Source organism: Petromyzon marinus, chromosome 6 (genome assembly GCF_048934315.1).
Source record: "Petromyzon marinus isolate PM22_M1 ecotype Great Lakes invasive population chromosome 6, UKy_Petmar_22M1.pri1.0, whole genome shotgun sequence".
In the NCBI taxonomy this organism is placed as follows: Eukaryota; Metazoa; Chordata; class Hyperoartia; order Petromyzontiformes; family Petromyzontidae; genus Petromyzon; species Petromyzon marinus.
In genome coordinates this window covers 8,400,764-8,426,741 of record NC_133672.1, presented here as the reverse complement: position 1 = coordinate 8,426,741, position 25,978 = coordinate 8,400,764, and the positions used below count along the sequence as shown (strand labels likewise).

Genomic DNA, 25,978 nt, shown 5'->3' with positions numbered 1-25,978 from the left:
ACTCGTAATTATGAGCATACTTCTGCTGAAACTGTTCAAGCTATGGGACCAAAAACACTACGGTAATGCCATATTGCCAGGTGGCATCGGCCTGTAGCTGTGAGGGGAGGCCAGGAGATGGTAATGCTGAGTGACCCCCTTGTATGTGGGCTTGTTTGCTTTTAATACCCCAGTTTCCTCCCATATCCAAAACATGTTACTGTAATTGGCCAAACATTTAAATCTAGGATCGTTCTAAAAAATATATTATAGACGTGTTGAACATTTCCTGGTAAAGAATTGCCATTTTATTATTGATGTATGTGGGGTAGTAGGGTATGAGAAATATAACCAGTCTTGTTTCCTGTGCTGTGTTGGGACAAGAGTTACTCATGCTGCTTTTACAAGGGTACATGTGCTTATGGTTATGGTATCCACTAGCTTGTTAAAGAGCACAAATAGCATGTCCTTGGAAAAAAGTATTTACAATGTCTCTTGAGTTTTTTTTTAAACCAGCATTTCCCATACTGTGTCCATGTAGTATTGAAATGTAAGAATTTCTCGTGTGCATGTTAAGTCCAAGTAATCATGTACTAATGTTGAAATGAAAGTGCATAAATAATAGAAATAATTGGTGTTGTTTACCGTTGCTGGGCCTGCATAAACGCTTACGTGGGATATTCAATTTTAACACCATTCTGCCGTTTGCCACAGCCGTGTGGGATGGACCAACTTTGGGGGATCGCACTGCGAGCACAGAAGGTGGATGTGAGCCGTGCAGCCGTGCAGTATATCAACTCCTACTACATCAATGGTAAAGCAGCAGCCCCTGCCACTTCAGTGTCCCCCACGTGATTTTTAATCACACTGAGAACTCGTTTGTTTTTGTCATTGATTTGTTTCGGCTGAGCTGGTGAGAGGTTGCATTAAGAATATTGGCCAGCAGACGTCGAGAGCTATAGTGTATCGATACTGCACACTGGCCTATTGGACATGAAATCGTTATTGCCGTACTGCAACTCGTTCAAAAAACTCATGAAAACACCCAGAAATAGCAACTTGCATTTATTCTGATAGCTCATTAGTCACAGCTAAATATTTGGTGTGGCACCCATGGCTCCTGTTGTGTTTCCATGGCCAGGTTGTAACGTGTTGTTGTTGGTGCTTGTGCGACACTTTTATGTTTCTTTAGGAAAGAGTGGTCTGGAACGGGAGCAAGAGTTCATCAACCGCTGCATGGAGAGCCTCACGGAGGCCTCCAACAGCCTGGCCTTGGACCCCCGTTCCAGCCTCATGGTCATCGAGCGAGGCCTCTTGCTACTCAAGACCCACCTGGAAGCCTTCAAGCGGAGGTAAGCTGTGCCTGCTGTGTGAGGCATAGTAGTAGGCACACTAAGTAAATGCAGAATGGCTTGAAATACTGCCACCCACTGCAATTACATTAAATGGGATTGTTTCGTTAGTTGAACAGATGCAGATATGTTTTTGTTCTACAAGTACACATTCAAATGTATATTAATCCATTACAGGCATAACATACTCAGCTGAACAATAGAGCACGTACATTTGGAATTATAAATAAAGTGTGTGCTCATCTCAGTCTTGTTGACTAAACTGATGAGCACTCATTTGAATAATACAGACTGTAATTCAGAAAACAATAAGCAGCAGCCTGCAAAGGCTGAATTAACACAGTTGGATTTGAGCCATGGTTAATTATGTGTCTACAGCTGGTGTCAGATGCAGGCCTTAGCTTTGGCAGAGCATGCGTGTAGTCGTTAAGTACCATCCTGTGCTCGTACTGGGCGAGAGGACGCCTCGGTGGTTGCTGTGCCAGGTGATTGTACACATGTCCGTGTCGTCTCCTCCTCACCCGCTGAACCCACACACACGACAGGTTTGCGTACCACTTGCGGCAGTGGCAAATAGAAGGACACGGCATCAGCAGCCATCAGAAAGCACTGAGCGACAAGCAGTCCATGCCCATCCGCATTGTGTGTCAGCCAGCCGGCCTGCCCGACAAGGTGAGAATAATTTGCAGCAGGTTCTGAATAGTTTGGGAGTTTTTTTTCTCTCCCGCCCCCCCACCCCAAGATATTGCTATACTTTTATAATATTCATCATCATTATTGGTCATCCTTTGCACTGGTAAAGGAAGACCTCCTCAACTCGTTGCCATAACTCACGGTTCCGTGATGTTGCAAGCAATCAATTGCCAGCACATGAGGTGATGTCGTTGCTCCATCTTCACAGTGGTCACTCTCCTCGGTCTCAACTGGACAAAGCCCACTTATTTTCCTTAAGCGTCATTATGATATCTCTTAATAATTTAATGTATCATCTGTATGTTCCTTTCTTTGACTATCAGAGTTATTCCAAGCTATTTGTGCACTTTTCAGCTTAAGTTATATTGTTATATCGATGTCCATGTTTATAATGGTATATTGCTTTTCATGATAGGGTTTTGTTTTCCTCAAGCACTCCATCATATTCTCAATTACCTCTTTATTTTATATATATTTTTTCCTAGTTCACCTTCGAAGTTTTGCCCTAGGTATACATTCTATGATATATTTCCACTTGTATCCTCAAACAAATATCTTAATTTGCTTGAGCAAACTTCTACCTGACGTTTGTATCGTTTATCTCGAGCCTAACATTGCAACTTTGTTTATGACATAAATTGTTCACATTAATCTTAAATAACTGAATGGACAGGTTGGAGGCCGACAAACTGCTTTAACATGCCGGATTTAAGAAAGGATTGTATGCCGTTGTCTAGCAGTAACTCGTCTGCCGCTTGTTGCAGAGATTAGTAGTGTGAATCCATGCCCCACGCTGATTATTACTGCAGCTGTAATAACCTTAATATGCGTGGTCTGCTTCAAGGTAGACATTAAAGATCCCCTGAAGTCATTTCCAGAAGTAGGCCCATTGTGTGCTGGCATCAGGGTCCAAATATGCATATTACTCTCTTGTAGCGGTTCCCAACCTGTGTTTTGTGGAACCCTGATGGTCCACGAGGCTACTACAGGGAGTCCAACGGAAAAGAGAAATAATAATAATAATATCCTGACCAAGGGAATGTATAATTTTTTCTTGCTGTGGTTTTCACACCTGATGACGATTGCTTGTGTTGCAGTCGAAACGTCGTGAGAATTTTATTGTTTTATATATTATTTTTTTATTTTATTGTTTCCCTTCTACGTGACTTTACCGACAGAACCAAGAATATGATATGTAGCATTCGTAGACCGTAACCTTAACAATGATGAAGCCACTGGAGTCTTAATTCTTGTGAATGTATTTTTTTATTTCGATTTAAAGCTTTCGTGACTGCAGGGATTCATCTTCTTGGTTCTTTCGGTAAAGTCACGTAGAATGGAAATAAAATAATAAAAAGAAAACATTTTTATCTCACTGACACATTGGATCATGTTTGTGTATGTGTGGTCGATGGCAAACGGCATCTGTGCAAAACAACTTTGAAGCAATAGAGCTTTCGGTACAAATCATGTGAATCAAAGGAAATGCAATTTTTATTTTACTATTTTACGCTATTCTAGCCGAGTGTCTTAGTACACGAAACAATAAAGTTCTGGCAACTAATCCGCCTTGTGCAGCTGACTTCCTTCAGAGGGGGCCTATCATTGTGCTTCTACTGGCAGTGTTCTATCTGCAATTGAATCCGTTAATCCGTTCTGTGAGACCTAACTCTAGCTTTGTCTGCTGGCTCCACTTTCGCCAGTGAAGCAAGAGTGGTTTACTCGTATTCCCTTGGCGATTACCGCATCACTGAGCCACCTGACCACTCGCCCTCTTCACAGATGACCATCGAGATGTTTCCGACGGACCAAGTGGCGGACCTGCGTGCCGAGGTCACGCATTGGTACGAGAGCCTGCTCAAGGAGCAGATGAGCCAGCAGGCGCAGGTGCAGGAGTTTGGCTCTTCGGGACGCCACGGCGACTACCACGGTGAGGCTCAGCTCGGCAAGTCACGCATACCACCTCCAGAAAGTGCTTGGGCAATTGAAAACTCTTGCACACAAGTCACATGTTGGTTGGCATCACTGGGAAAGATGTGTTGTGTTATTGTGTTCTGTGTGTGGAACATTAGCATATGCCTGCTCGGAGCATTTAAGAAAATATAATACGTATTAGAGACATGTACAATGCGATACACGTTTGACTGTTATTTAAACCACTTTCTCTAACTTGGTGTACAGGTGGCCTGATGGGGCCTGTGCGAATGATTTCGTCTGGACACGAGCTCACGACAGACTATGATGAAAAAACACTCCACGTCCTTGGCTTCAAGGACATGCAGGTGCAGTGGCGAACAGGAAGATCGTCAGTTTAACACAGGCTATTGCGACCAATATCATCCATCATAAAGGGATTTATTTTGGGTTAGATTGTGTAAATATACATGTGTAATTAAACCACCACCATCCGACAGTAAAATAGTAAGGTTTGTCACGTAAACAAAACGTGCCAATTAATTACTTCTTCAGCGCACCTGTGTTTTAAAGAGTAAACCCACAACATTTACAATTTTGAGAGCAATGTTTCACTGGTGATTATAACCCGCTTCATCAGGCGATTTACCAGAAAAGGAAGATTGCGTGGTGAATGTTTAAGGCGCTCGGTAAACCCACTCATCTATTTCCTTAATAGATTGAGTCAATATGTACATTACTTGCTAATGCGGCTTCATATGCATTATCTACCTCATTTAAGATATTTATAGCTAATTGTCTCTTGAAATATAGATCGGTATTTTTTATTTTTTTAAGGACTGTATATATATCACAGCTGAAGGTTACTCAAACCGATGTGGTTACATGTGTCCCATATGTTGTCTCGGGGCATGTGGTTGGTTGCGAATCTTTTCCGAGTTACCATGCGATCACCTTCTTGCCTTGTCCAAGGCCTCTTAGCCTCGTGTCTGTTCACCACAGATGGTGTTTGTGTCCCTGGGAGCACCTCGGCGGGAGAGGAAGGGCGACGGCTTGCAGCTGCCCGCCTCGTGCCTGCCGCCTCCTCAGAAGGAGAACATTCCTATGATCCTCCTGCTGCAGGAACAGCCGCTCACCGCCCTCTTTGATCTGCTGGAGATGCTGGCGTCTCTGCGACCCTCCGCGGCAGATCAGGAAGTCTGCGTTGGTGGTGGCAGCAGTGGCGATTCGTCATCGTGTTCAACGGCATCAGTCGTGGCCTCTGTGGAGGCTCTGTTGCGACAGTCAAACGGAGAGGCATGCGCCAACAAGCTCGCCATGTCCTTCCACTCAACCAGCGGCGAGCAGAGTGCTCAGCAAGCCCAAGTGTGTACCGCTCATGTGCTTTGTGAATATACTGTTAATTTATGTTGTTGTGCAATTTATTAATATACATACTGTTTACACATTTATTACTTGTACCGCTCTTAAGATTGTACTCTGTACTCTTTGCTTCTTTCGGCAAAGTCACGTAGGTAGAAAAATAATAATAGATCACGATGTTTCGATTGCCACACAAGCAACCGTCTCCCACCTGAAGACGGTTGCTTGTGTGGCAATCGAAACGTCGTGATCTATTATTATTTTTCTACCTACATGACTTTACCGATAGAACCAAAGAGTGTGGATTCCTGCAGTCACGAAAGCTTCAAATCAAGATTGATTGTACTCTGGTTTCACATGATTCTGCAGGTCTCCTTGTTCTTCTTATCTTGTTAATGCTGATTGGGTATTTCACGATACATTGAAATTGATTCGTATGCTCCAGACAAAAGCATCGAATCGTACATGTGATAATGATTGATTTTATGCAAATCATTCTTTTACATTTCAGCTAATGGAGTAAACAGAACAGTCCAAGTGGGTCTAAACAAATTAGACAGTATAAAACAAGATGAAAAATAATGTATTCTAGAATCAAATCGAAATCTTGAATAATTGAGAATCCATTGAATCGCTGTGGGGTGAATATTTACATGTCTAATGTTCATTTACTTGGTAAATCCCTTGCTATTTCTCAAACATAAATGCGACGGTCACAACACGGGCCTTATTTGTACAGGACCTGAAGCTGCACGCGGAGCACCTGTCACGCCGAGTGTGGGAGCTGCTCATGCTGCTGCCTACCTGTCCCAGCATGTTGCAGGCGTTCCAGAATATTTCCAACGAGGAGGTACTCACACCCGCGCAGAATGATTCAGCATTCTTGAGCTTGCGCGAAACGGACTGCGAGCTCTTGTTTAAACAGTGGCGCTACCCCCAATGTGCACAGTGGCATTGTGCTGTCATTCCGTCCGTCGCCTGTGTGTGCAGGCCAGCGCGGATGTGCGGTGGAAGGACCTGCTGCGATTGAGGAGCCCCCACAAGCTGCTCTATGCCCTGGAGATCATCGAGGCCCTTAGCAAGCCGAGCCGTCGAATACGAACAGTTTCTTCGGTCAGCCTATAGCCCACAGTGCAATACTGTACTTATACGATTGTCTTTGTATTCCTGATGAATGTTAAATCACGCGCAACTATTTGGCAGTGTACACTATAGTGTGATTGACGATAATGTACTGGATTTTAGGGTTTGGTAGGCAACATGTTGTTGAACCTCTGTGTACCTGCGTTGTGTATTCTAGGGCAGTTACAGTGACCTGTACCCTGACTCTGACGACTCCACCGACAGCCACATGGAGAACAGCAAGAGCAGCTGGACCAGCAAGGTGCCTCTCATTGCCACTTCTCATATATTGTAAACAAAATACCCGTAGTAGAATTCTAGATGTTGAATCTGTATCTGGTGTATACTGCATGCTTTTGGGTTCCGATGAAAGTGAGTTACTTTATTTCTGTCCGAACAGTTCATAGCATCGGGTGGGCTTGAACTCCTGTTGGAAATGTTGCTCTCTGGGACACTGGAGCCCAAGGAAGCCGAGCCGTGGAGTGTGGTGAGCACCGTCCCGTCCCCTCGCTCCTTTCTTGCAAAGCCATTCACTGATTGTCATCTCTACCATGCTAGTGGCACTCCCGACCATACATATTTCTCAGTTACTCGCAAGTGTGCAACAGCGTGGTCACCATGCAATTCCTATCACTGCATTATGGGAAATTTGGCAATTAAAGTACAATGGAGGATATCTCTGACCAGGTGTTATTACTGCTTTCAAACTAAGGTTGAAAGCATTAGCTCTGGCCATCCATCCAGCCATTACAGATGGATGGATAACTCTCGTAAAGATGATCCAATATGAATTACATTTTTGCATAACTATTATATTGCTCTTAGGGACTTGGCATAATGAAAACCAGCCAAATCGATCAAATAGTTGCCCAAAACTTGTAGAGACCAAATCACAGCACATGGACTATTTGCAAATACACAGGCAGCACATTTTGCCTTGACACTACGCATTGAGGGCTTCCACCCTGCTCGTTGAATACTTGCCAAACAAACGCATATTGGATAGCAGTCACATAATCCATCCACGTGCTTTATTTTTTCCTAACTTGAACTGTGCTTGGCCGGCCGGCCCTTGGTGGGGTGAATGCAGTGGCAACTGGACTGCCTGGCGTGCCTGCTGAAGCTGGTTTGCCAGTTCGCCGTGGAGCCGGTGGACTTTGACGTGGCATACGTGGATGTGTTCGCCTGGTCACCCGCCTCAGAGGCACCACGCAAGCGTGCCTGGGCCGGGAAACCCCGCAAGAGCTCGGGCGAGCATGGCAAGGGCACCCACGTTATCCCGCGGCTCACCGAGGTGTGCCAGCTTCCTTCCTCCAGTGCACGAGCTTCATAGTTTTTTCATGTCGGAGGGGTTGAGGGCCGTGGCCGTGTAGCATGTGATCACAATTGTGGAGTGGTGAAATCGAAGGTGTATGTGGCTGTCATGCAATATTAATGTACAGCTCTTTGTTTATTAATTGCTGGTGAGTGCAGGTTGGTGGAGAATGTAGTATTATTATTGGATTTAAAATATGAATGGTTTGCTATTATTGATAGCTCACTTTATATTTAGGCAAAATGTACGTGTTGCTGGATTTAACGCTGTGTTCTTTGGCCGTAATGCATTATGTAGATGTTGCTGTCGATAACGAATACATTTTTTTCAAATATTTGGAAACTTTTATTTCACTTGTATGGCCTAAAGAAATGCAGCACGTGTCAACAAATGACGATGCTTAACAAACGCTGGGTTATGTCTCTGCATTTGTGTTAGACCTTCCTAAACCTCGTGAATGGAACCGACCTCCTGAAGCACCTCATGACTGTGGCGTATACATATGACAATCTGCCTCAAAGGTAACTGGTTATTATATAGTTTGGCTGTGCCTGCACTCATCGCAGGCACACACTATAAGCATTGTTCATTTAATCATGTAACGTGTACATACCGCACATTGTACATCAGATATAAATATATTAATGTTGAAGATGACTTATCGGCTCTGAGATATTTGTATGATTTCCTTCCAGGATGCTGAAGGCACAGTCTGATTACAAGTCCAGGCATGAAGGTGATTTTTTTAAATTCAAGATTAAAGTGGAAACTTGTCTCGTTGCCTGCCAAGTGATTTAAACTGTCGTTAGATAATTATTATACTCTTAACTGTCGGTGCTTTGTAAATATTAATACACATGTAGTTGTCATTTCAAATTATAATGAAATACCCCAAAATTTCGCACATGTTCTGCATGTGCCACATCTGTTGATAGATGGTGTTGAAAGGCTTGTTGCACACATTGCTGTTATTGAGCAAATATTTAGAGGCCAAGAGCGCTCTTGAATTGGTTGCAGAGCTTGCAGCAGCTGCCTGTCCGTCTGCGCAGTCAACTTGCGTTAATATTGCCCTCGTACGAAAATGGAGATACATTTTAATCTGGTCGTGTAAGCTCGAGAATAGAGGATGTACATTTGTTAGCAAAGTCATTCAGCAGAAACAAAACATAAATTTTGATTTAAAGTATCGTGACTGCAGTAATTCATATTCTTAGTTCTTTCGGTAAAGTCACGTTGAAGGGAAACAACAAAATAATGAAATATATATAAAACAATAAAAAATTCTCACGACGTTTTGACCATAACACAAACGGTCGTCTTCAGGTGATATATATTGATATATATTGTTGTTTCCCTTCAACGTGACTTTACCGAAAGAACTAAGAATATAAACAAAACATAGTTCACAGTGAAGAAGAGGGGTGGGGGGTAATTCGGCCAGTGAAACGCACGCATCGGTTGTTCATCCACGATGTTTATACAGTGGCTGCGATGGAAGCGTGGTGATGTCGTGCTTGTGCCGTCTGCAGTGACTCACTACGCCATGTGGCTGCTGGTCAGCTGGTCGAGCGGCTGTCCCGCCGTCAAGGAGAGCCTGGCGGAGAACGGCACGCTGCAGGACTGGCTCTGCAAGCTCACGCTGCTAGCGCCAGAGGTTCGCTTCGTTAATGACAGCGACAGTTGTGACGGCTATTTTTACATTATTTTTTTTACACACCCCCCCTCTCTTATATTATGATTAAGTACATGTGCGATTTGTCATTGGTCACCTTATCTGCCCATCAGCACGTGAGACATGTCAGACTCGCTTGCTGCAAAGGATTGCAGGAGATATTTTTACCTTTACTTGACATTTTCTAGCGTCTTGTGTGAGGTCTAATCTATAAATTAAGAATGCATTCATTTGCAATACTTTTAAATGGAAGATATTCGTTTTTGGCATTCCATTTTTCTTTTTAACAAGTGAGAGCACATTAAAACTATAAGTCTCTTTTTGTAAGGGTGAGCTGAGTCAGTGACAAACAAACTTTACATGGAGAGGAGAGCAGTCTAACTTCCAAGAACTATAAACAAGCACTGGTTAGGTAAGGGGATGTTGTGGAAGAGACCCCTCTGTGCTGACTTCCAACCACGCCGACCTTGCTGACAAAGTGCCGTCTCTGCGCACTGACTTATAATGTCACAATAAAAAACAAGGTGATTTTGAAAGCGAACATTTGTCTTGGCATTATACGTTGTCAAAGTATTGTAAACAGAACAAATCTAATGTGCGCCTCTATACATTGTGCAGTGAAATTGTATCCACCAACAATGACGGCATGAAACACTCGACTTTAACAGTGCCGGACTGGCTGTTGAAAAGCGTCGACGTCTACATGGAGACACTTTCTCCCTAGCCTCCCGTCTCTGCCAAGCAAGACGTGTGTCACCATTAGCTGACAGCTGCTGGGGCCCACACATTTGCACGTCCACGCCATGTGTTTTTTAAGTCCACCAATTCAGAGGCTGCCACTAAATATTTCTTCTGGTGTACATTTAACAATTAAGCATCTGTGGGGGGTTTGGTTGTGCTGTGGGCATACTCGGCTAACCTCTTGCACCTTTCCCTTCAATTTACAATGCTGTTCCACGGTAAAAGGTTAAACAATACAGCAATAATGTTTATGTTATTTTCTGTAGGTATGGTACACTCTTGTTCAGCCCTCCAGCTAGCAGTGCCCTTTTTTGTAGGCTGGATTAGAGGATTCCCCCCCCCCCGAAAATAAGTAATGCACTTCAATTTCTGTGTGTTTCTGATTTGGAAACTGAAGTGCTCATTAAGCATACAGAATCCTAAGTAGCTTGTTGCCCATTGACGAGCGTCGCGACGCAGTAAACAAGCTCCATTCATCAGCACGTGTACAGCAGGCGAACCGCACAGCAGCTGGGAGTAACAGATGGCAGGGTCTGATACGGCAGGTTGTAATTGTAGCACAGATGATAGACGTTTGCGGTGCTAAGCACGGTTTTAATCATTCTTCCCCAGTGGCTGCCGTCCAAAAGACAAAGTTGGGGATGGCTGTGCTTACAGGGGTGTGTGCGATTGTCTGCGCTTGTTAATTGGCTTTTGAATGCGTAACGAATAGGATGTCTAGCAAAGGGAAATGGAATTATGCGTGGAGTTGGGGGCTCAAAGGTAAATAACCCTTGTAAAACATGGATTAGTGCTCTGCAAGTTACCACCGTAGCGTTAATGTATGCGTTGTTGCATATTTATTGAGAATATCGTTTAGTGCATGTGACATTGGTTTGTTTCTTTGAGGTAGATTTATTTTCTTCTGTGCCTTAGTCCAGAACACCCTTTGCCAATGACCAATTTACCAGTTAAAATCCCCAGGCCGTCGGTTTGAAATTATTTTTTCAATCTGCATTTGTGTGTACATTTGTGGCCTGAAATTGAAGCATTGGGAGGTATTGTTTGTATCCATCATAAGTGCGTCGCTTGTACAATCGTTTTTTAGTTATCTCATACATCGAGCCCATTCTTTGAATATGTATTCGCTGGAATGCCCACTGGTGTGTAGTACACTGTTAGTGTCTTAATAACGTGATCATTAAGAGCGTTTCACAAGCCGGTTTGCTTGCTGAGCCTTCCCAGCTGAGTTTGCCTAATGAGGCAGATAATGCCTTGGGTCCAGTTTGGTACATTTAGATTTTTGCAACTGCGCGCTTACACTGCTTATTCACATCTTGAAAGGACCGCCAATGAACAAACATGCATTTACTTGTTTTGTTGTCGCTTAAAGCAATTCGCTTAATATTCGTTTCACTCCGACTGGTCATGGATGTGTGACCAAGTGTGGCACAAATTTAAGTAAACACTGCATAAGAAAAGGAAAGCACTGAGATGCTACTTGAGTTATGTATTTTTGGCATATCACTTTGAACAGCAAACGCGGCTTATCACTTTAATGGCATATATTCCACACTGTTAAAAACTGGTTGCCAATCACATAGTCGGACAAATTCAAAGCCAAGCGTACACAGGCAGGGCATTCAATAGGCTCCGTTAGAACTCTGGGAAACCGAGAGTCACCGGCTGTGACGGACGAGGACTCTCACTCGCAGAGTGGTGTGCTGCCCCCTGCGCAGGTGGCGGTACGCTCCGAGGCGGCCAGCAGCCTCTACCGGCTGTGTGTCACGCGCCTCGAGGGCGGAGACTCGGCCGACCGCTCCTTCCTGCTCCTCGCCGTCTCCACGCTGCTCAAGTTTCTGCCGGACGCTCAGGCCATGCGCCCAGTTAAGGTATGGGCATTTGTGCCAGCAAGCCAGAGTGTGTCTGCTTGAAAATTGGCTAAGATTGATTTGCAATAATGAAGTTTTACAAAGTGGTAATGTATCAATGTAAAGACAACATTTTTATGCATGCAGTTCCTATTAAGATTTAGTTCTTAAAACTTAAGGCCTGTGTAGTTCACCCAAGGCAGCCTAATTTTTCCCCTTATGAATTGTAAATCGAACAAAGATGTATTATCTTAGAGACTACCTGCCACATTTCTCCATCTCCGACATAGACTTGGTACATCCTCGGCAGAAGCGATGATTCCAGATAGAAAACTACGTCAGGCTGTGCATTTATCGGTGTGCTAGTGGGTATGGAGCTTTTCATCCATGGCTAATTTCTGCTCGTGTATGGCTCACAGAACTTGGATGAAGATGAAGAGGACTTGGGAATCCGGCCAGGCTGCAAGGATTACTTCTGGCTGCTCGGGAAGCTCATCAACAACATCCACGTGAAGGACACCAACCAGGTGCTGCTTTTATGACCTTGTTCCCAGCCAAAATGTCTCCCTGTAACCCTGTCGAAATGCTGGAGTGTGGTCGCTCTGATTATTTAGTTGTTTCCTTGGATGGTCCTGACATTGCATCCATCATGGCTCGTACATTAGTGACACAATTGGTGGCTATTTTCACGTGTGCTGCTTTCCAGGTAACGCTGGTGGACCTAGATGCCATGGCTAGACATCTGGCGGACTGCATACAGAGGTGAGTTATAATCATTCTAGTTAAACCTACATATGACTTTTATGTATATCTGAATAACAGGACTGTCTTCCATCTCTGGTCACCCCAAACGTGAATATTTTTTTTCTCTTCCTTTTGCCAAAGTCTTCCACAGCCTAAAATGGGGGGACTGCTCGGTTCACATTGTTTTGCAGCCGGGAGATCGTGGAGCAGAGGGACAGCAGCATGGAGGACGAGGGCCTCCTTGGTTTGCTCAAGCTGTGCACGGCCGTCATGAAGCACAAACCGGCGTTCAAGTTCACACGCGACGGCCAGGTCAGTCGGCTCAAGGAAGCCGGCGCGAGTGCCTAAACTGACTTACCTGGTAGACGTGTTGAAATTAACTTTCCCCTTCTATGATTCGATGATATGGCTCGGTTCAGGGTCATGATTAGATTCAACAAATGATAATATTTTGGCTTCTTTTTACTGTTTCATTTGTATTATCTTCTGAATTTTTTATTCCATTAGTCTAAATGCAAGTACTTTGAAGTTGCACAAGTCATACATTCCTAAGTACATAATTCTGCATTCTTTAGATACATTTTGAGCGTAAAAGTAAATTTTATTTTATGAAGCCATTAATCATGACATGTACTTAGCTGGCAGACAAACATCCAGGCACAAGGCTCCTGTTGCACCCACGTCCTCGCGAACAACGATCCCAAAAGTCTATAAGGCTAAGTGGAGAATATTATTGGTGCGGGGTGCAGGAATTCCTCAGGGAGGTGTTCAACCTGCTCTTCCTGCTGCCCAGCATGGCGGACCGCCAGCAGCCCAAGTGCAAGTCGCAGGGTTCGCGGGGCGCTGCCTACGACCTCCTGGTGGAGCTCGTAAAGGGCTGCCCCGAGAGTTACCGCCTGCTGCACTGCTGGGTCATGGCTCAACACGTGCAGAGTGAGTGTGCAGTCACCCCTTTGCGCACACAACTACAAACACCTGCACGTTTTGCGGGAGATATCATATGTTGTCCCGGCATAAGGGTTCGCCAGGTTTCGTGAGTTCCTGGTTGAAATAATCGGGTGGCTTAGAAACGGAAGGCATCCATGTGTGTAAACGAGCACTGGGATGTGCCCATCTTGATTTTCTCGTGGAATTCCTAAGTACAACTCCATGAAATAGTCTTTTATCAAGTGAGCAGTCACTTTTTACTTCTGTGCACCTGATAGTGCGCATACGATTGATCCCAGAGAGGTAATGCGCCATATCAACCCTGACCATGATTTAAGCTGTGGATTTCACAAACTGAGGCCCTGCTGCTTCAGCAACAGAGCTGTCTCCTGGCAATACTACCACCTTAAAAATAACATCGAGGGTTCCACTGCTTTATACACAAATTACAGGGTTCCGAAATTGTACCTTGCACAACTGGCACTGTAGTGAAGAATATTGCCTCCTCTGACAACAGTTTCAGCTGATGATTCGTCTTTGCCCTGTCCCTAACACCCAACCTTGCCCCATGGTCCTTTCCTACACATGTTCATGGTACTTGCATTAAGACACCCATGAGGGCAGGGCAGTGTGTGCTGTGGCTAGGACACAGCTCTCTAAACCTAGTGATCGAAGTTTGATGCCCCTTCCATAGCTAAGATATGTAGCGAGTAATATCTGAACCAGTCCTGGGCTTCCGACTCACCAACCCGCACTGACCAGTGTGGTGAAGTATGATATTAAAAAAAAACCCCATGACCGACATGGGATGCCTTCATCCAGCTGTAGACTGTAAAGGACTGCCAAAATAAATAAAAAACACTAAAATAACATCCATTGTCCTGGCACGGCGGATGGTGGCCATTACTACAGCTTCATCCGACACATCATCCCAGTAGTCCTCGCGACCTGGCTCGTTCCTATCCCCACAACGATGGCAGCAGTATTTTCCGAGCGACAGAATTTTTTATTTTTTTTTTGGCTACCTCACTATCGTTGCCGATAGCTGGGTTGTGCGGCAAGTTCTCTGGTGGCCGCGTCATCCAGGGCGGTGTGGGACGTTCTCCACAGCCTCGCACGCACCGTACAAGTGGGACTACTGGCCCCACGATGACGTGCGCGCCGACTGCCGCCTCGTGGGCCTTACCAACCTGGGCGCTACCTGCTACATGGCCTCCACCATCCAACAGCTCTACATGATTCCGCAGGCTCGCCAGGCGGTCTTCACCGCCAAGGTGGGTGCCGCACGGCCCATTGCGCAGCGTGCCTGTTTTATGGTTCCGTGATGTTTTCATGTATGTACAGGGCACGTACATAAATGCCGCTGTGGCGAGATTTATAACTCCCTAGCCTGGTATGCAGGAGGTCGTGCGTTCCATCCCAACCCTGACGCATGTGTATTTGGCGTTTGCATGTTCTCTCTCTGTAGTCGCTTGGATTTTTTCCCTCCACATTTAGAATCAACATATCCACATACGTTTAGAGTATTTGGCTTCTATATCTTTTCACATGATAAGCCACTTCGTGGAGCTATCATATGTGACCAGGCCACTTCTGAAAAAGAGTTATCTAGCTCGGTGGGCCTTACCTGATAAAATAAAAAGTTTAATCGTTTTATATAACAGTCTGACATTCTAAAGTGTAACCCTTGTTCTAAAAGCCATTTGTGTTTGTAATCATCATAATCCTCCTAATTGTAGTCATTGTTATGTTTGTCATTTGTGTTTGTAATCATCATAATCCTCCTAATTGTAGTCATTGTTATGTTTGTCATCACCATTAGTAGCTAGTCATTCGCAGTCCATTCGTGAATAAATAATCACCCAATTGCATATAGCTTGTCTTTGTAGTTTATGATTGACTGTAGCTTACTTTGTTTTACAGTATACTGATGACATGAAGCACAAAACCACCTTGTTTGAGCTACAGAAGATGTTCACATACTTGATGGTAAGTATTGGAGTTCTTGTACAAATATTTAATTTCTGCGGTGCTGTTTCTTGTGCACTGTTTTTTCACTCAGACTTTAGTTCAGGGCTTTCTTTTGTTTTAGCTTCACCGTAACTCATATGTTATGATGAAGCTCAAATATGTTTTATGCTTAGTACAACACAATTTGAGCATCACAAATCTAAAAGTGGACAAGGCAGCTGTTGGCTTTAAGGACCAATGTCATGAATCATTATTTATTTTTGGATCGGATCACTTAAGTAAAATGCCAATGTGTCGTTCACTCTCCTCAACCCAACAGTAAAATAAATATGGTTGTCACCTGAACAAGTGTGCCAATCTATATTGTTTCAGCACACCGGCATGCTGGACTACAACAATATTGAATGATTGGGTATTGATGTGGGATCGTGTTGATGACATCACGCCACCTAATTAAGGCCCAAGACTGGAGGAGATTCACATTTCTAGCAATCACCTGATGATGCTGGTTGCTACTACCAGCGAAATGTTAAACCCAGTCGTTAACTGTTGTGAATTGTGATCCAGCATGCCGGTGTGCTAAAGCAATCAACATTGACACGTTTTTCACGTGACAATTTCATGTATTTGACTGCGTCGGGTGGAGGAGGGTTCATGATACACATTGGCATTTTACATGCGATCTGACCAAAAAAATCTATATAATTGTAGTAGGTATGCTTTCCAAAGGGACAGTTTGTCTGCCATTATACGAATGACATACAATGCCAGGGTCACCGGTATATCCTAGGGAGGGCCACACAGGCACAAGCTGCCCCGAACGTGGAGGTAAGTCTCACTCCTCAATCACCCGTCTTCCCTCGTGTACCCCCCCTCTCTTGCTACCCGATGGCGTGCTGCGTAATCCGTCACCAGGAGAGCGAGCGCAAGGCCTACAACCCTCGATCATTCTGCAAGAACTACATGATGGATAAGCTGCCGCTCAACACGGGAGAGCAAAAGGACATGACGGAGTTCTTCACTGACCTCATCACCAAAATTGAGGAGATGAGCCCAGAACTGGTGAGGGCATAACAGCCGCAGCACTTCCCAAATTTTAGCAGTGACATTAAAACTTTAATTTTAACAATTGAGTTGTACCAGCATGTTCCAATCACTCCATTGTATTTATGTTGAATTTATTTTGCACTGTATGTAGCCAATCATGCTAATCGGAGGTGTGGGGGATGGACAACAAACGTAACACAAAAAGCAGTTCTAAAGAAATTATTTTCCATTGATAAGTGGAATACGTACAGATATTATTGTGAGGATGTTTTTTTTTAATTACACCCCACAGAAAAACACCGTCAAGACTTTATTCGGCGGAGTCATTACAAACAACGTCGTATCGCTGGTGAGTGCTGCCAGTTGACTGCAATGCACACGGGAACCCAAATGCTCGTGGTGCTTATGAACACATCTCTGCCCTTTGGGCAATGAGCTGTATGCTGAGAGGGTTGGGTTTCATGGGGCGCTGCGGTGGCGAGATGTTAACTCGCTTGCCTGATATATAGGAGGTTGTGGGTTCGATCCAGACCTTGATGCCTGCTGTATATTGGGAGTTTGGGTGTTCTCTTTCCCCGTGGTCGCGTGGATTTTTCTCCGGGTCCTCCATTTTTTTCCCTTCGCATTTGCAAATGTGCATTTCGATTATTTGGCTGCTATACATTTCCACATGATAAGCCGCTATTGTGCTATAATTCGCGGCCAGGTCGCTTATGAAAGAGAGTGGGCCTTACCTAGTAAAATAAAAAAAATGTGTATTGTAAATCGTGAGGAGAGACAGCTCATACGTAGGTTGTTGAACATTTCACGCCATACATAGCCAATCCTGCTTATTGGAGGTGCGGCTGTCTGTGCCCTTCTGTAGGACTGTGACCACGTCAGTCAAACTGTGGAAGAATTCTACACGGTGCGGTGCCAAGTGGCAGATATGAAGAACATCTACGTAAGCAACCCTTACAGATTTCCTTGTGTGAATTGTGCAAACGGGGACCTACTTTTACACCGTATAGTGATGTCTGGTTATGCCTTTGCATGAATCTTATTGGTATTTCCTTTCCAGGAGTCGCTGGACGAGGTGACTGTAAAGGACACTCTGGAAGGGGACAACATGTACACCTGCTCGCAGTGTGGAAAGAAAGTGCGCGCCGAGAAACGGTGCGATGGCAGCCCCAGATGAAGTTTGCGAACAATGATGGCTTTATTTTCCAAATGACCCCATCACTCAAAGCTTCAAGCTTACTTTTATGTTTTGTTATACACTGTACAATTGATGAGACCTCTGGCACCCGCCTAGAGATAAATACCAGCAGCGCTTCTCTCGTGTACTGTTAGTGTTAAAGGCGTCACCATTTTTAACTATTAAGATCACCAGTTGAACATAGGATGAGTGGTGTTAAAGAATGTGTAAATTTTGATTTAAAGCTTTCGTGACTGCATGGATCCATCTTCTTGGTTCTTTTGGTAAAGTCACGTAGAAGGGAAATAATAAAAATAATACAAATTAAACAATAAAATGTTAATAGCTCAACTTATTGGAGAATATATTGAGTACATTGATTATATTGATGTAGTTTATATTTAGTTCTTTCACATCGGTTTATTGTATGATAGGTGGATAGTTGCAGTTCTTTAGCCTTAATATACTAAATGCCTCTGTTGATATGTTCTCTGACTTTAACATAGCTACTTCCGTGACCAGTTACATGCTAAATCCTCACATTAACATCATGCTAATCTCCCAGTTACATGCAAATTTCTGACTTTAACACCCTGCTAATTCAACACATTAACACAGCTACTTCAGTGCTAAATTCTTCTGTTGATATGTAAACTCCTTTGTCATGGCGCTCTGCTCCTCCCACCCAGCTTAAAAGACGCTGCCAAGCTTAGCAGTGTTCATTGGAACACTGTCTTCCCAACAGTTCTGTTTCTTCACCTGAAGACGGCTGCTTGTGTTGTGGCCGAAACGTCGTGATAATTTTATTTTATAATGTTTTATTTTTATTATTTTATTATTTCCCTTCTACGTGACTTTACCGAAAGAACCAAGAAGATTAAAATGTGTACATTGTGAACAAAGCCGCTCGCGTTTTCACAACTTGCTGCTGCTGATGCTGCGGACAGGGCCTGCTTCAAGAAGCTGCCGCAGATCCTGAGCTTCAACACCATGCGCTATACGTTCAACATGGTGACAATGATGAAGGAGAAGGTGAACACTCACTTCTCGTTCCCGCTGAGGCTCGACATGACGCCCTACACCGAGCGATGGCTCATGGGGCGGAGCGACCGCGCCGAAGGTACGCGTGCCGCTCTAAACCGCTGCCACTTCTGGCGCCAGTTGCTGATGTTATACAGGCAGTCCCCCGACTTAAGAACACCTGACTTGCGAACATCCGGACTTACGAACGAGCTTCCATGAGATATTTTTGTTTTTAACCATCCGACTTGCGAACGCGAACTCGCACTTGCAAGCAGAACCGCGGAACTATTTACAGTGATGCATATTTACAGTGATGCATGCAAGTTTACAATATTTCTTCTTATTTATGAGTTTAAAAATGCTTCCCGTTTTGGTTGAACCGTAGAACATTTTCTCACACTGACTGTGCATTTAAATACAGTACTCTGTTGTGTTCTGACTTACAAACTGGTTGGCTTATGAACGGGCCTCAGCAACTGGACCCGTTCGTAAGTCGGACACTGCCCTGCGTAGAGTTTTCCCCGGTGTAGACTTTTCTCCGGTCTTTACTTGTCTGCTATGTTCACTTTTAAGTGCTCTGCAGTAAGAAAATATAAAAAGGGGTTCAAGAGAGATGGCACTTGTGCAGATAATGCAAGATAGAAATCAAGAAGGTTGTCGACATGATTTGTGAATTGATAGAGAAAGGATACAACAAACAGCGATCCATACTCAGCTACAAGGAACCGGAGAGAGAGGATGAGCTGGATTGATGTAATAAAGAATGTTGTTGAACAGAAGAGGTGAGTGACTAAAGGAACATAGCTGGTGAAGGACAGGCAAGGATGGAAAGCATTAATTCAAGTCGATTGTCGCAATTCGGCTGACAGGAGGGGAAAATACGCACGGTGCATTCTTAAAATACTTTTTTTGTAATCACCACACTTTTCAGAGCTCTGAGACACCTTTACCAAATGTAGAGAAAACATCTGCAAGTTGATGCTGCCACTTGTTTGAGGCATCATAGAAGTCTGGTCTCATCCATTAACACTTGCAATATTATTGTTAATTTGTATCCAGGGCACTTGGACCATTAAACATTATCTCGAGGACAAAGATTCACCTTGGAGAAAACAATTTTGCGATGCTCACTTAATTCCTGTGTTCAAAAATATGGGGGCGGGTGAGATGAAGTAATTGTTATCGTTGGTCGTTTAATTAAATTTTGTTTCTATTGCTCCTATGTCCAATTTCAAACGCTTAAGCCACAGCCTGTGCAGTATGAATGCCGCATGTGTTGTGTGCAACTCTTGTGTCTTGTGCCGCACAGGCTTGAAGGTGGAGGAGGGGGCGGGCGGCGTGGCCAAGGCGGAGGAGAGTTACGAGTACGACCTCATCGGCGTGACGGTCCACACAGGCACCGCGGATGGCGGCCATTACTACAGCTTCATCCGAGACATCATCAACCCAGCAGCCTACCGCAACAACAAGTGGTGAGCACACCAGCCACAGCCCACAGTGCACTTGAGGTTCTCTGGACGTTTTTATTAATTCGTCGTTATTGTTATTCCATTAGAGTCATGCCGCTCATGTTATGACTCTTGTGTTGCAATCGAAACGTCGTATTCTATTATTATTTTATTTTATTTGTCACTTTACCGAAAGAACCAAAGAATAAAAATAACTCTTAGAGGAGTTAGAATCGGAATCAGAATATTTATTTATACTGGAGGAATCCGATGAGCTATAAAGTTCGTTCATAGATGTCCAATAAGTGTGTGTCAGAACATTACAACAACAAACAATACTAATACACGGAAGGAGTGCAAAGTGTAGGAAATGTAAGCAAATCCACAAAAATACAATACTAGGTAAACCCCACTGAGCTATTAGGATCTTATTTAGAAGCGACCTGGCCACGAATGAAAGCTCAACGAAGTAGCTTATCAGTTGTGGAACTATGCGGTTTGAACAAAAAGAAATTGCGCCTTCGCAGGCTGCAGTGTATACGTGTGACATCAAGGTGGCGGGAGGTGGCACTTCTCTTGCAGCCTGTGGTGCCCTTGTGGCCTTACCCAGTGTTGTCCCATGCCTCTCCCCAGAGCACATTCCAGGGGAGATCTCTGGTCAGACGTCGCTAGAGTCCTCGCGACCTGGCTCGTTCCTCTCCCCACAAGCACTTGTTTATAATCCACCACGTGAAAGCAAAGTGTTCAAAATACAGCTCATACGATTAAGGCATTTACATTGCCTAGAATATTGTAAGAATATAGGCTTTGACGATTGGGTGTAATAAAATAATCCACATCGATGCATATTTTAACATTTGTAAGTCTCGCCAATGCTAAAGGCTTGGCAGCAAAGGCCAGCTACTGACCATCATTAGACTTTGCTTAAATAGTTAAGAATGTCATGCATGCTGAATAATATATTCTCCAAATGTTGATAGTGGAATGTCCATTTTTAAGAAGTAATATATGTTTTTTAGGGACTTAAGGATTCACCCAGCAGTAATTCGATTAATCATCCCAATATACATGGTCTCAGTTCTATTGAAGAATTGACTGATTTCTTGTCATGTTCTTACCATCTCGTTTGTATTGTTTTTAACTGGTTTGTCCACTTCATTCGTGTATTTCTAACATGCACATGTAGTTTGCATGAACGTAATTGATTTTCACTTGCACAGTTCTATGCATATATCATCAGCCTAAGAATCAGTTTGAATTGATGAATCAATGCCTCATTACTTGCCTAGTCCCAAAGAATAACACTGTAAATAATGTATTGGTTTTGACGACTATACCGCATGCAAACAACTGTATTACAACGTTGATATTTGTCCTTCCTCCTCAAGGTATCTGTTCAATGATGCAGAAGTGAAGCCCTTTGACTCAACACAGCTGGCTTCCGAGTGTTTCGGGGGAGAGATGACGGTATCTTTTTCAACAAATACCGAAGCCCTCTCTGATCGTTTAACAAACACAACTCGCTGCATTGTAACTGATGAGTTTTACCATTTCTTAAGTATTACTCTGCAAAATACCAATAAGCAGCATTCATTCAAGTAAAATATGAAATTCTAGAGTGTTAAACATGAGGATTTGCCATTGTTTATTTGTTTAAATCTCCACATTGCTTCTTGTGTTTCAGACTAAAACATACGACTCTGTTACCGACAAATTTATGGACTTCTCATTTGAAAAGGTTCGTGTTATGTCTACTTCAAAGCATTTGTTAAGCTTTGTGTGTGTGCCTGAGCTCAGTTTTGCACGTTATTCAACAATTGTAACATTTTACTAAAGTGTAAATTTGGAGTGAGATGTTGAAGCATCTCATCCCTCAAAGCAATGGGCACTGCCGTAAACAAGTAACGCGCGTGGCCGACACTTTTCCCTTGCAGACACACAGTGCCTACATGCTGTTCTACAAGCGGGTAGAATCGAGTGAGGATGTGGGCAAGGAGTCCACCTTTGATATTCCCCCTGAGCTTCTCGAGGTCCGAAGTATACCCCGCTGTTACGTCTGCTGCAAACGGCACGCACACTCGTTTATTCATCAAAAAGCTATTGCACATTGTAAATGTGTGTGAACCTGTGAGCATTTCATCATGTTGAAGGCAAGTCGGCTGAGTTGCATTTGTGTGTCGCTTACAGTGGATCTGGCACGACAACATGCAGTTCCTCCAAGATAAGAACATCTTTGAGCACACCTACTTCGGGTAGGAAAAAAAAAATATTCTCATTAGCCCAGGGTTATCACTTTCGCAATGATGAACCTCCGATTAGCATGGTTGGCTACATGCGGTGCGAAAGAAGTTCTACATTCTTACGATGAATTACATAAATATACTGCACAAAGGTGGATTGTCCTTAAAAAAGTTTGTTTCAATCCATGTAGAATCAGGATTTTTTGAAAATGATAAATGCATTGTGCTCCTTGAATTGAATATTAAACATGAGCTTGTGTTGCTCTGTGTTGTATGGTCTGTGGGACAGATTCATGTGGCAGCTGTGCAGCTACATCCCAAGCACTCTGCCCGACCCCAAGGCTGTCACCCTCATGACTGCCAAGGTGCACCTGCAGTGTGTGTGCGTGTATGTGCAACACAGCGCTGTACGTGGCCTATCCCATGAATGGCAGATTCGGTTTGTGATTCATACATTTATAATTTTGGTCACGTTCTTTGGTAGCATGTGTATTATTTCATGTTTCTGAGTGTGTGTTTGTTTTGCAGCTGAGCACCTCCTTTGTGCTGGAAACATTCATCCACTCGAAGGAAAAGGTAAAGGTTTTCAAGATACAAACACTTCCTTAAAGGCTTGTCAAAAATTACACCAATGCATCTTATCGGGTTGGCAGCATGTGAATGAGGGTTAGTGCAGTGTTTAAGAGCTGCAGCTGCATGTAGATATAAATTGTGTGTATGTGTAGTGTAGCGGTTAGCACGTTGCGCTACGAACCTGGCAACCAAAGTTCGATTCCCGCTCACGGCCAACACCAGTGACAATTATCTTTACTGGCCCTGGGCCTCCCCTAGGTCGACTCAGCCTCACATGAGTACCTGGTGCGGTGTGTAAACATCGCCACTAGGGAGAGACAAAGGCAGCCGGGCGTGGCGTTGGCCACCCACCCCCTTGTGTGCCGTGCCGGCCTTCCTAGGTGCTCGTGAACAGCACTTGCCCCAATCGTCTGTTAAGGCTATACGGGGGGGGGGGGATCTTTGGTTTGTATATACATCTAGATTGTACAACGTGGCCAAAATTAATTTGCTCCTGTTGAGTCTAACTTTGCAGGACTATAACATTTCGTCCGTGGCTCCTGCATTTGGATATCTACTCCACATGTAACGATTCACCCCCTTGCGTTTGTCATGTTTTTAAAATGAGTGTTTAGCTTTAATACTGGCGAATGTAGCACCTCTAATGGCTGCTTAAATCTGATTACGTACAATGTATACGACAGAAAATAATTGATTCGTACTCGCACAATTTGATGCATGTATCGTGAGCATAAGAATCCCTATCGATTCACGGATCGATGGTTTGTTGCATGCCACGTATCTCCTGCTCATTGGGGCCCTGAATTTACAGTGATCCATCTTAAAATTAGCCAAAGACAAACATTTTAAATCGCTGTTCTCTTGCATATGGAATTATGTTCAGGAGCTAAATGCCAATGATGGTCTGCTTGCCACAAGAGGGCTGCAGGAGAGAGTTTGTGTAGTTAAATTATTCCTCTGTTTGGATTCCATTGCCACAATCTGTGGCTTTTCATCAATTTACCATTTGTGAAGGATATGTGGAAATGGGACCTATTGATGTTTTGATGCGATTGATGGTTAATACTGTATCTTTGAGGAATGTCAAAGCCAGGAGGTGCGATGTTTGGGTCTCGAATGAGAGGTGTTTATTCTAAACGTCTGCATTGTTCCACTGTTTGCCAGCGTTCTTCCGTTCTTAACTGTTAATCATTAAATTTGAAAATCATTGAGAATCCAGGACACCGATGGTTAGCTTTTGATAGTTATAATGCTTTGTAAAAAATCCCGTTTGTTTTTTCTTCACAGCCCACCATGCTCCAGTGGATCGAACTCCTGACCAAGCAGTTCAATAACAGCCAGGCCGCGTGCGAGGTGGGCCTTGACCTCAGCTGTGCGTCCCATCATGTGGGGGGGCAGGAGGTAGTTGTTCAGTGCCTCTTGGTGCCTAACCATCGGCTTACCAATTATTGTTCATTGGTCAGGTGGGTGGGTGGTGCGTCTACCAGATTTCCCGGAATGTCTAATTTCTGATTCTGAAGTGGTGGCGAAACACTTGATAATAATATCAGAATCAGAAGAATCGGAGGTTTATTTCCCACTGAGTAAAGCACATTGAGCATAAGAAGGCCTTTTTCAAAGGCAACTCGGCCGACAGACGACAACAAAAGTATTCCACAATTACAAATTTAAAAAATAAACTTCATCATAGCAGTTATATTCTTAAATTACATTCACACCTAAACGTTCGTGATTTTAATAGTTTAAACGAGGACAGAGATGGCAGAATGGAGATTCTAAGAGACGAAACACGGTCCATGCCTACTTTGTATGCATTGTAGTTTCGTTCTCATGGACAGTGCGTTATTTTGGTCGTTGTTGCCTTCAGGAGTGCTCCTATTTTTTACCGGGCCGCATTTTTTACTGAACGTTGGAAAATGTACGTGAATAATCGAACAGCTAATCAAGGGTGTAATTGTAGTATTAATTAATTTCATTATAGTTCCAACAGTGGATTAATCCAGTGTGACGAGTAAGTAATTTCCATGGGGTCCCCTGCAATCCGTTTAGTGGCAACTGTTGGGTAATAGCAATAATGTTTTTTTATCTAATGCAGCATTATTCTAGGAGGCTAGATTCAAGATTTGTTTCCATCCATACACAACCAGTTATCCTGTTCTTAATGGTAAAATCTCTATTTTACCTGGCTGTTTTGTCTGTCAGTGCAATTGAGTGTGTATACACATGTGCATCTAACACCTTGTGTTTCTCTCTATACTTTGTCTAGTGGTTTTTGGACCAAATGGCTGACGACGACTGGTGGCCGATGCAGATCCTGATTAAATGCCCCAATCAAATTGTAAGACAGGTAACAATGTTTCTTTTTCTACAGTGTAGCTCATTGCAATGCTTCTGTATGTCTCACGCCCCACCCCATGCTGTTCTTGGCATTAAAACGCCTAGCAAGGTTTACCCCATTGGGCAAGCGAGGGTACCTCTTTTCATTATGCTTGTTATTGTTGTCCTGTTTGGCTAACTGAGAGAATGTAGGTCATGCAACAGTAGGCTAACCTTTCTGTCGCGTGTTTAAATCATTAATTTAAAAATACCGTACGTAATGGAAATCCTATGACGCAAGCACTCTGAAAAGACCCTTATGTCTTGTTTTGTCATGTGACCCTCACTAGGTACATTAAGGGAGAATATTTTCTCTAAGAAATTCAAGTTACAGTTCTGTATTTGTAACAAAACATTGACAAGAAAGTTATTTGAATTCTAAATCATTCATTGGTTATTTTTGTTCTTACGAAAACTTTTTCACGCATTCATTTAAAGCCACCACCACGTTT

The 25,978-nt window shown here is 43.6% G+C and overlaps 1 protein-coding gene across 4 annotated transcripts in view; it reads left to right on the top strand.

Moving 5' to 3' along the window:
• USP34 (ubiquitin specific peptidase 34) overlaps nucleotides 1-25,978 on the top strand; it is an 82,585-nt gene that overhangs the window by 34,067 nt on the left and 22,540 nt on the right. For 2 of the 4 annotated variants that reach the window (XM_076065017.1, XM_076065014.1), the window contains exons 24-58: nucleotides 694-793; nucleotides 1,172-1,331; nucleotides 1,877-2,003; nucleotides 3,807-3,969; nucleotides 4,206-4,306; nucleotides 4,941-5,303; nucleotides 6,040-6,150; nucleotides 6,291-6,413; nucleotides 6,601-6,684; nucleotides 6,823-6,909; nucleotides 7,513-7,716; nucleotides 8,176-8,258; nucleotides 8,433-8,473; nucleotides 9,267-9,391; nucleotides 11,869-12,021; nucleotides 12,420-12,527; nucleotides 12,707-12,762; nucleotides 12,936-13,056; nucleotides 13,494-13,677; nucleotides 14,782-14,945; nucleotides 15,595-15,660; nucleotides 16,558-16,704; nucleotides 16,982-17,038; nucleotides 17,555-17,632; nucleotides 17,750-17,844; nucleotides 18,814-18,986; nucleotides 20,199-20,361; nucleotides 21,726-21,804; nucleotides 22,022-22,075; nucleotides 22,272-22,367; nucleotides 22,525-22,589; nucleotides 22,867-22,942; nucleotides 23,106-23,153; nucleotides 24,438-24,503; nucleotides 25,417-25,497. In XM_076065017.1, the coding sequence (XP_075921132.1) occupies nucleotides 694-793; nucleotides 1,172-1,331; nucleotides 1,877-2,003; nucleotides 3,807-3,969; nucleotides 4,206-4,306; nucleotides 4,941-5,303; nucleotides 6,040-6,150; nucleotides 6,291-6,413; nucleotides 6,601-6,684; nucleotides 6,823-6,909; nucleotides 7,513-7,716; nucleotides 8,176-8,258; nucleotides 8,433-8,473; nucleotides 9,267-9,391; nucleotides 11,869-12,021; nucleotides 12,420-12,527; nucleotides 12,707-12,762; nucleotides 12,936-13,056; nucleotides 13,494-13,677; nucleotides 14,782-14,945; nucleotides 15,595-15,660; nucleotides 16,558-16,704; nucleotides 16,982-17,038; nucleotides 17,555-17,632; nucleotides 17,750-17,844; nucleotides 18,814-18,986; nucleotides 20,199-20,361; nucleotides 21,726-21,804; nucleotides 22,022-22,075; nucleotides 22,272-22,367; nucleotides 22,525-22,589; nucleotides 22,867-22,942; nucleotides 23,106-23,153; nucleotides 24,438-24,503; nucleotides 25,417-25,497 (4,002 nt within the window). The remainder of the gene's footprint in view (nucleotides 1-693; nucleotides 794-1,171; nucleotides 1,332-1,876; nucleotides 2,004-3,806; nucleotides 3,970-4,205; nucleotides 4,307-4,940; nucleotides 5,304-6,039; nucleotides 6,151-6,290; nucleotides 6,414-6,600; nucleotides 6,685-6,822; nucleotides 6,910-7,512; nucleotides 7,717-8,175; nucleotides 8,259-8,432; nucleotides 8,474-9,266; nucleotides 9,392-11,868; nucleotides 12,022-12,419; nucleotides 12,528-12,706; nucleotides 12,763-12,935; nucleotides 13,057-13,493; nucleotides 13,678-14,781; nucleotides 14,946-15,594; nucleotides 15,661-16,557; nucleotides 16,705-16,981; nucleotides 17,039-17,554; nucleotides 17,633-17,749; nucleotides 17,845-18,813; nucleotides 18,987-20,198; nucleotides 20,362-21,725; nucleotides 21,805-22,021; nucleotides 22,076-22,271; nucleotides 22,368-22,524; nucleotides 22,590-22,866; nucleotides 22,943-23,105; nucleotides 23,154-24,437; nucleotides 24,504-25,416; nucleotides 25,498-25,978) is intronic. The other 2 variants (XM_076065016.1, XM_076065015.1) reach the window with 2 other exon arrangements.